This window comes from Bos mutus, chromosome 29 (genome assembly GCF_027580195.1).
Source record: "Bos mutus isolate GX-2022 chromosome 29, NWIPB_WYAK_1.1, whole genome shotgun sequence".
NCBI classification, from domain to species: domain Eukaryota; kingdom Metazoa; phylum Chordata; class Mammalia; order Artiodactyla; family Bovidae; genus Bos; species Bos mutus.
The window spans coordinates 26,079,009-26,089,927 of record NC_091645.1 but is presented as its reverse complement, the minus strand read 5'-3'; the positions used below and the strand labels follow the sequence as shown (position 1 = coordinate 26,089,927).

The window sequence follows — 10,919 nt, the reverse complement described above, 5'->3', positions numbered from 1 at the left end:
AGGTGGGTTCTTTACTAGTGTCACCTGGGAAGCCCCTAAAATGAAAGTGTTAGTTGTTCAGTCCTGTTTGACTCTTTATGACCCCATGGACTGTAGACCACCAGGCTCCTCCATCCATGAAATTCTCCAGGCAGGAATACAGGAATGGGTAGCCATTCCCTTCTCCAGAGGATCTTCCTGACCTGGGATCAAACCTGCATTACAGGCAGATTCTTTAACATCTGAGCCTCCAGGGAAGCCCATATGTGACTTATATGATCATAAATGATTTTGGACATTTAAAGTAACCTAATTGTCTCAGGTGAATATAGAAAACTTGGATAGGACTTTCTTGCATCTTTAAATTTGTCTTTTTAGAATCACAAAGCAGCATTCAAAATTTATACAATTTAACAGTGTATATGAAGCGTGGAAGATAGGAGAGTTGTCATGTAAGGATTTCTTGGTGAGACTGCAAGCAGAAACTGCACTGCATAGAGAGACCCAGCATGGAAAGAAGCGGGCCAATCAAGGCAATTCTAAAGGGAAGCACTAGTCTGTTTACATTGAGATTATTTGCTCCTTTTCCATTTCATTGTCTTAAACACATTCACATACATATTCACATACATATTCACTTTAACCACAGATTTCTTTTGACAGACGCCCAAGATTTGATCCTTCCATAAACATGAGAAATCACACAGTGGTGACTGAATACATCCTGCTGGGAATCCCTGAGACAGAGGGCCTAGAGACTGTGCTTTTTTCCCTGTTCTCATCATTATATTTGTGCACTGTCTTGGGAAACGTGCTCATCCTTTCGGCTATCATCTCTTCCTCTCGGCTTCATACACCCATGTACTTTTTCTTGGCGAACCTCTCCGTGTTTGACCTGGGTTTCTCATCAACAACTGCTCCCAAGATGCTGTCATACCTTTCAGGGCTGAGTCAAGGTATCTCTTTTCAGGGTTGTGCTACCCAGCTCTTCTTCTACCACTTCCTGGGATGTGGTAGTGTTTCCTATACTGAGTGTTTCCTATACACGGTGATGGCCTATGACCGCTTTGTTGCCATATGCTTTCCTCTGAGATACATGGTCATAATGAATCACAGAGTCTGCACCATCTTGACCACAGGGACCTGGATAGGCGGCTGTATCCATGCCATTATCCTAACGTCCCTCACCTTCCAGCTGTCCTACTGTGGCTCTAACAAGGTGAGCTATTACTTCTGTGACATACCTGCCATCTTACCTCTAGCCTGTGGGGATACATCTCTAGCCCAGAGGGTAGGTTTTACAAATGTTGGTCTTTTGTCTCTCATTTGCTTTTTTCTCATTCTTGTTTCCTACACCGGCATTGGGATTGCCATATCAAAAATTCGCTCAGCAGAGGGCAGGCAGCTAGCATTCTCCACCTGCAGTGCACACATGACTGCAATTCTCTGTGCTTATGGGCCAGTCATCATCATCTATCTACAGCCCAATCCCAGTGCCTTGCTTGGTGCTATAATCCAGATATTGAATAATCATGTAACCCCCATGCTGAACCCATTGATCTACAGCCTGAGAAATCAGGATGTTAAATCAGCTCTGAGGAATGCATTTCCCAAGAGATGCTTCACTCTGAAGAAAAACTGAGAAAAGCTCAAGCTTTGCTGGACAAAGTTTGAGTCTCCATTTCTCAGGACTAATTCTCTTCCACAGCTTCCACGGCGTGTTGAAATCAAATGTGCTCTGAATGGTTCTACCACTTAACCTCACCAAGTTTTAAAGCCATGTCTGCTTTCATATTTTCCTGTGTTTGTAATGAAATATAATTACTAGAGTAACTACTGACATCAATCTTATTCTTGGGCTGCCTGGATTCCCTGCCAGAACCGCCATCCTTCCCCAAACATTTCCTCCCTCATTAAATTTTTAAAAGAGTTCAGAGAACATATTTTCTTTCTCATAATCTCAGTTAAAAGTATTTCCGTATATATCTAAAGGGAAGGGAGAACGGAAAAAAAAATTCAAGCAAGCCCAGCTTAATACAGAGTATCAGAACTCAATATCCTTTCTGTAGAGTATAACCTCCAATTTACTTCCACTCAACACCAAAACTCTCACTTGAGTAATATTTAAGGGTTAGATCTATCTCATGTGTAGTCTGGTTTTATTTTAATATTTTCCTTGTGTACACATTCCTTTGGGATACAGATATTCTTGTATTATTAGATGACTGGAAGGCTGTGATCTTGAATCTTGTCTCATTAGCCCCTACAAAAATCAGCTTTAGTTTTGTAAAGAAAAAAGGAAACAAAAGGATAGTAAGACAAACAAAAAGAGTCAAATTTAAATGTAATACTACATGTTTTTCTAAAACAACAACATTGATTGATTTGTCTGTTATAAAAAGCAAGCTGGTTAGAATTTTCATTTAAATTCAGGTAGCAATAAACTTGCTTTTCCATTGAAAATAATAAGGTATATATAACTTATTTTGATTCTGCTAATCTCTAGGTTCCCTAACGATAAGGGAAAAAATAGGTAAATTTATTATAGAAACTGTGTTAAATTTTATAACATAGTCTCATTCTTCTGTTGCTGATTTTTGTTTGTTTCCTTTTATGTTTTACCTACCAGATGTTTATGACTTTTCTTGTAAGCCACCTTAAGTCCTTTTGGTAAGAACCAGAGAATAAATAATGCACTAAAACAAATAATAATAATGATATTAATAAAGCTGTATTTCAGTAGTATTTTTCATAATGGATTTATTATTTTCTTCCTTCTCTGGCCTTCAATTCCTGTCTATCAAATGATTGAAAATAAGTTCTCCAAGTAGAAACTGTAAGCATCACAATGAATGTGGAGTGAGCTGTCAGAAAATATTAAATGGGCTCCCATGGCAGGAGATGCCAGTCACCAGTGCTCTGAATTTGTTGTAAAGGAATCTCTAATGTGAGATACTGTAATTTCACCTGAAAAGTAATTCCGGAGTCACTAGGCATTTCTGGCTAGAAATCCAGAGGACATTAACCAAGTAACCTTAATTACATGGAAGTTGTTTCCAGGTTAGCAACAATTGTATTGAAATATTAAATATATCAAGTGTTAAAGGATATAGTGTAAATAACGGTTGGATTTTCACTCATTGCTTTCGTATAAACATCAAAAACTCAGTATCTTCCATTATAGCAAGGTTGTTTTTTTCAACGTTCTCTTAACCGAGAGCGAACTACAGTAGTTCCACCCTTATCTGCAGTTTCATTTTTCAGTGGTTTCAGTTCTGTGGTTTCAGTCACCCACAGGTCACCCTTGGTCTGAAACTATTAAATGAAAAATTCCAGAAACAGATCATTCCTAAGTTTTAAACAGCCAGCCTTTCTGAGTAGTGTGATGAAATCTCGAGCTCCATCTGGCCACGTACATGAATCACTGTCCCAGGAATACAGTGTTTATGTTCAAGAAACCTTTCTTTTACTCAGTAAGGACCCAAAGCTCAAGAGAAGTGATGTTGCCAATACAGATAAGCCATAGTGAAGCCATAAAGTGTTTCCTGTAAGTGATAAAGTTAAAGTTCTCAACTTAAGAAAAAAATTGGTTCTGTATTGAGGTTGCTGTGATCTATAATACTAATAATGAATTGGATACCCAAGAAACTGTGAAGAAAGAAAAAGAAATTTGTACTAGTTTTGTTGCCACACCTCAAACTACAAAAGCTATGACCATAGTGTGTGATAAGTGTTTAATTAGGATGGAAAAGTCATTAAATGGTGCAGTAAGTATTTTAAGAGTGAGAGGGAGACCACATTCATATAATGTTTGTTACAGCATATTGTTATTATTGTTCTATTTTATTATTAGTTATTGTTGATCTCTTACTGTGACCAGTTTATAAGTTAAACTTTATCATAGGTTTGCATGTATAGGAAAAGACATATATAAAGTGTTAGTCGCTCAGTTGTGTCCAACTCTTTGTGACCCCGTGGACTGTAGCCCGCCAGCCCTCTGCCCACAGGATTTCCCAGGCAAGAACACTAGAGTGGATTGTCATTTCCTTCTCCAGGGGATCTTCCCAACCCAAGGATTAAACCGGGGCCTTCTGTGTTGGAGGCAGATTCTTTACACTCTGAGCCACCAGATTCAGGTTTGATACTGTTTGCAGTTCCAGGAACCCACTGGGGATCTTGGAACATATACCCCAGGATAATGGGCATCTACTGTAGTCACCTCCATTCTTTAGCCTTGTCTTGATGCTGTCAGCTGCATTCATACCCATCCCATTCATTTCATCCTTTCTCTAGACTCCAAGGATTTATACTAATTGCTTTCCATTTCCCTAAACATAAATACCCATATTTTCTTTCCTGATCTCCAACTTTGATGGACAGATGCTGAAATAGGTTTATGTTTTACAGCCTCCACTCTTCTGTTCTTTAAACGCACACTTTTTTGTTTTAAGGATTTTACTACTTGTCACTACAAAGAAACACACGACGATACAAAAAAATAATAAACATTTGAAAAGTTACAATGGTTTAGAAAATTTCTTTGTATTTTATCCTAACAGTTTTCCTCTAATGTGTATTTTTAAATGTAATTTTAACTATTCATATCTTTCTATTTACTTCCAAATTCTTCACCTTCCATTGATATACTCATAGATTTTTTTTCTTCCAAAATTTATTTATTATTTTTTTTAATTTTATTTTATTTTTAAACTTTACATAATTGTATGAAGGGCCAGGTTCACAGGCTAAGAGCCTGGATACAGAAATTTCCTTAGTTAATGGTAGAACCAAAAATAGAATCTTGGTCTTCTGGTTTGCAGATCAGTTCTTTTCCTGTTGCACAGACTTATAAATTCCAACTGAGGAATTTATGGGTGATCTTGATGCTACAGAACTTTCATTAATTTCCAGACAAGTCATCATAGCAATAAAAACACTAAATAGAAAAATAATTCAGTATTTTATTGTAAGAGGTCACCTCTGATTCAGAAATTTTACCACTTCTGACACAAAACATATAAAAGTTTTTAAACATAAAAAACTATATAAGAAAAAATAATGTCTAGCTTTTACATTCTCTTGATACATTCCTAAAGCTTCATCAAATAGACTTTATAAATTTAGAGATAATTTGAAACTTCCAAAAGAGTTACAAAAGTAGTACAAAAAAATCCATGTATACCCTTTATTCAGATTCCAAAAATGTTATCATTATATTTATTACAATCCTTCAAAAAAGGATTTTTAATGTGTTTAAATAGCTTTCTCTCATCAACAAAATGATTAGCATTCAAGTTACAGTGTTCCAAGATTATCGAAAAAAGACTGCATAATGAAAGCAAATGTCCCAAAGAGTTTAACTATGAATGCTTTGATATCAAAAATATAACTTTAAGCTTCGGTTGTAGAGTTGATGTGAAAGTTGTACAGACACACAAAGCAACCTTCCTCTCTGTCCCCCCATACACATACACACAAACACACGCATTTTTTTTCTAAATCAGAATACATTGTTGCCATGAGGAGTTGCAGACATAATTCCCCTTTTCCTTACACTCCTTACTTAGAGTGCATTTTTTTGAATATAAGGAACCTCCTTATATAACTATAATAAAGTTATCAAAACTAAGAAGTTAACATTGATACAATACTATTACCTGATCTACACCTTTACTTTAGGTTTTAGTCATTATTCCAATAATATCGTTTGTAGAAACAAAAAAAATGTCCAGGATCATGCATTGCATAAAGTCATTTCTGTTTGGTTTCTGTTCATCTACTATGTTTCCTAAGTCATGCTTTGTACTCTAGGACAGTAAAGTTTTGAAGATTTTATTCTGAGTATTTTGTGGAACATCCATTAATTTGAGTTTGCCTGATATTTCCTCCTCATTAGATTCAGGTTATGCATTTTGGGCAGGACAAACTCAGAAATGTTTTGTTCTTCCTAGTATATCATATCAAGAGGTATTTACTATACATTTGTCCCTTTAATAGTGAGGTCAATGCCAATCATTTCTGCCAGATTACTCAAGAATAAAGTTATAATTTTACTTTCAGAATTAATTGTGATCTTTGTGGGAAAGAGGGGTACTTTGTGATTATGTAAATATCCTATTACTCCTCAAAGTTTAAACTGATAGTTGTAACCTCCATGGATGATTCCTGTCAGAATTGATTATTATGGTAGTTGCCAAATAATGTTTTTCTAATTTAATCATTCCTACTATAATTACCAACTGGCTTCCTACTATAAGGGAGAGCTTTCCTTTCTCTTTTTAATATAAAATTTATATTTAAATGTATACAAAGAGACATTTATATTAAAATGTCACGCTAACAAACTGAATAAAATATATGATCCTATCTTGTTGAGAATGTGACAAAGGCTGTTAGCTGGAATCACATGGGGTAAGATAAGCATACTAAGACCTTATCTTATTAGGAAGGAGAACCACTTTTTTAGTAGAGGAAATGCATAAGATAGCAAAACTGAACTAGGTCACGTCGAAGTTTCCTTCCAACTCTGAAATACTAATTCTGTGTCTCTATAGAGCTGCCTCATAACTGTGGACCAACCCTTCTGGTTGGGGAAATGGGAGTATGGGTAGACGAAAAAATGCAAATGGGAGATGATGATGGGACAGAAAAAAAGGCATTTTATTCTTGCCATGAAATCCTTGCTGAATTATCCAAGAAATAAAAAAAATAACTTCTTGCTGTGTAAAACAGGGAGCTCAGCTCAGTGCTATGTGACAGCCTAGGAGGTGGGATACGGTGGGAGTGGGAGGGAGGTAGAAGATGGAGGGGACATATGTACACTTATGGCTGATTCACTTTGTTGTATGGCAGAAACCAACACAACATTGTAAGGCAATTATCCTTCAATTAAAAACAAATTTAAAAATACAAATTATTTTTGCTCAGCTAGTTGCTTGATCTCAGCTAGCTGCAAACACTAGATATGAATCAACAGACAAGGACACCAGTCCCCCAAATAACAGGAGGTATTTATCATAAGGATATAGAAGAAAAGTGGACCATCGGGATAGACATATTACAGAGACAACATTTTTCAAGACAGAAAGCACAAGGTTCTTGGACCTAAATTTCACCATTGAACACAGGGTTGTTTATGATATTATGGGAATAGATAAGTTTGACTGTGGAAACATTATTGATGCCCTTCAGACCCAGACTGGTGGGCATTAGAACATAAGACTAGACCATCCCTGTGTACATATGTGTCATCAACAACCTCAGTCTGGGGCAGAAATACATCATCAATCTCAGTACTACACAAATACATAATATGATTACAAGACAGAGGACACAGTAAACTCAGACCTCTGAAAAGTCCCCAACCATTGCTCTGCAGTCCACGGAGTCTCCTATGAGCGCATTCCTGAACGAAATGCAGCAGAATTAGAAAGGAACTGTTTCCCAGAATTCTTAGGGGACCACATCAAAATTTTCTTTCTCCAACTCATTCACCACTTAGTCTCAATCTACACTCTTACACCACCTGGGCTGTTTTGGAATTTCACATCTTCTGCAACACAAGATTTCCTGTACTATGTACTAGCCAGAGGTCCTGAAGACAAATGGCCTGGGCCCAGAAGACTTCTAAACATGGTGGCTTTGCCCAATAACATGTTAATATTAACTTCATCATTCTCTTTAAACTGTCACCTGTGAGCACATGATAGGAAATAACTTTGTCTTAAGCTCACTTATATAGGCAAAGAACAATTAAATAGCAAACCCTTAACATAGTGGGGAGATTTGTAGTGGGTGGGCATGGAGGAGTGTGTTGTACAATCAAATTTAGAGCAAGTTAGAGGATGAGATGGTTAGACAGTGTCAGTGACTCAATAAACATGAATTTGAGCAAAGGACAGAGGAGCCTGACGTGCAGTCCAAGGACTGTAGTCCTTGGGGTTGCAAAGAGTAGGATATGACTTAGTGACTGAACAACAACAGCGCCTATGCAGAGGGGAGGATATGTTCTCAGGGGAGACATGGTTTATAGTTATTCATGTGGGTACCCTGTTGGTAAGGTGAGGTAGAAAGACTGTACTTCAATACAAACCTCAAAAGAAATAGAATTTAATAGGTCAAACATATGCTGGAATATGTGTTCTTTAGTTACACATATTTACTGATCATATGTAAGATCTGTACAATACTTGGGGCTTCCCCAGTGACTCAGTGGTAAGAACTCACCTGCCAATGCAAGAGACATAGGAGACGTGGGTTCAATCCCTGGGTTGGGAAGATCCCCTGGAGGAAGAAATGGCAACACACTCCAGTATTCTTGCCTGGAAAATCCCAAGGACAAAGGAGCCTGGCAGGCTATAGCCCATGGAGTCATAAAGAATATAATAGTTAGGAAGTGAATAAAATGCACATGGTTTCTGTCTTTAAATAAAACCTGGAGACTCTGAGGTCACCATAGTAAATTTCTGAATACTGAAAAAAAAAAAAAAACCCACTAAGGAAAGTCAAAATTAATTAAAAGATGTCATGTTAGGGCAATTAAAATTGGGAAGTGGCTTCCCTCGTGGCTCAGAGATTAAAGCATCTGCCTGGAATGCGGGAGACCTGGGTTCCATCCCTGGGTCAGGAAGATCCCCTGGAGAAGGAAATGACAACCCACTCCAGTGCTCTTGCCTGGAGAATCCCATGGAGGGAGGAACCTGGTGGGCTACAATGCATGGGGTCGCAAAGAGGTCGGACACAACTGTGCAACTTCACTTTAACTTTCACTTTCACTTTCAAAGGAACCTCACCCCATTCCATCCGGAGAAAACCCAGACATTGGGCACGGAAGAAAAAACATGACCCCAAATAAAGCCCCTCAGCCTTAGAATAAGATGGGTATGAAATCATGGAAGACAGAATATTGGACCTGCAATTCTTTGGACTTTAACATACAATGAAAAGACATTTCATATTTATATCTAATTCTTTATGAAACTTTAATAAGAAAATTCATATTCAGAATTGGTATTCATATACAATTTAATTTTGTTAGCAGTATATTATTTGGCACTTTTCCACACTATTGTGAGTGCTTACTTTAGAGCTGCTTCTGTTGAGCTATACTGAAAAATGTAGACATAATCTGTGATGAGAAATTGAACAGAGAAGGCATTTTGGGCTGCGAGCACAGTGTGTCCTTGATATTCAATTAATTTATGTTTTGTGCTGAAGAGAGACTGGTGAGATGGGCTGCTGGATGATGCAGGCAGATCTCCCTGGGTTGCCTGGCAACCAGCTGCCTGAACTGAATGTTCTGCTTTCCCCCAGACCTCAGGGGATGGGGGAGGGCAAACCAAGATGCCACTGGTTCCAGGGTTTTGGAGGGAGAAAATTAAGATATTCTCCTGCATTTTTATTCCACCTTTATTAGTGATAAAATCAACATTTTATTTTGACCTTCAGTTTATTCACCAATTCTTAGTATGCAGAGACATGGAAGTGGGCAGAAAGGTAATTGTTAAGGCTTCTTCAACATACATTATTTTATCTTCAGGTTGTTATGATATTTCACAAACCCAAGTTGCTTATAGATGAACTGATGGTTTATGAAATATAGTTCAGTAACTTCGCTTAAAATCCTTCCCAACTTCAGCCTAATAATATATACAAAGAAGCATCATAAATGCTTTCCAAGTGTATATCAAGCTAAGCTTTCTATAGAGCACAAGACAAAAAAGGTAATTCTTCATCAATTAACAGAGCCTTTTTAAGCGATAAAGATATTACCCAAAGGAAATTACAATCTCCCCTCCCCCTTCCATCTTTTGATTAGTGACTTTGCTACATAATCAAATGCCCTCTTCAGCAGCCAAGAGCACTCCTTTTTTTTCTCACACTCCACTTGATAGATAATCAATGAAGATCCACTACTCTATCTACTTTTCCCAAATTATCATCCGCTCTCCTTCCTAATTGTCATCACCTTTTTCAAAACTTCAGTCACACACTGATAGCCTTCTAAATGGAATCCCGGTCAGCCGAGGGCATCTCCCTGTTTATAATGGTTCATATCACATTTTCATAACAGCGTCTGATCCCCACACCTGCAATATGAATGTGTGTATGTGTGTGTGTGCATGCTCAGTCATGTCCACCTCTTTGCAATTCCATGGACTGTAGTCTGCCAGGCTCCTCTGTCCATGGGATTTTCAAGGATGAATACAAAAGGACATATCATAAAAGGCCCTTCCCAGCCTGTCCCTTGCAGACCTTTCTATTCATGGGTCTACAGATGAAACTGTGCTGTGGGTCCAGGAATGTCGGATAAACCACTACTAAGCTCTTCTGTCAGATGTCTCCCAAATAGTGCCTCTTCCATGAGGCCATCCTGGGAAAGTTGATTTCTCCTCCTTTAGCTTGCATGCATTTTTTTCTGACGGGCCTCATTCAGCAGCGCACTTTGGACATACAATAGCAGTGAGAAACAGACCTGCGTTAAATTCCTACAAATAATACTTTGTTGCCTGTGACATTGGGTGTGTTGAACTTCCTAGGTTGCAGTTTCCTCCACTTCAGTTCTGAATAATACCTCCTTCCTGTGGATACTGGCAGCATGAGATAATACTCGTAAAACAGCCATCATTATTCTGGCTCTTAGAGCTAAAACAGGAATTTTTAATTCTTCCCCCCACCATCCCTATCCTTTCCACATAGATTGTACCTTTGCCTGAACATTCCTGAAGTTAACCTACTACCTATTCAAATGTGTACTAAGCCCAGAGAGTAGGTTTTCCTAATGTTGGTCTTTTTTTCCTCTCTCTTCTTTTTCCATTATTCTTACATTTGCAGTGGTATTGTCACACAAAGAATTCTCTCAGTAGAAGGCAAGCCTTGAGCTTTCTCAGCCTACCTCACCCGCAGGCTACAATTATTTGTGGCCAAGAACAGAAGCCCAG

The 10,919-nt window shown here is 37.9% G+C and overlaps 1 protein-coding gene across 1 annotated transcript; it reads left to right on the top strand.

Annotated features, from left to right (window-relative positions):
• Positions 1 to 670: 670 nt before the first annotated feature.
• On the top strand, positions 671 to 1,621 carry LOC102287554 (putative olfactory receptor 10D4). The gene has a single exon (XM_005902688.2). It carries the CDS (start codon positions 671 to 673, stop codon positions 1,619 to 1,621), a length of 951 nt encoding a protein of 316 aa, XP_005902750.1.
• The last annotated feature ends 9,298 nt before the right edge of the window (positions 1,622 to 10,919 follow it).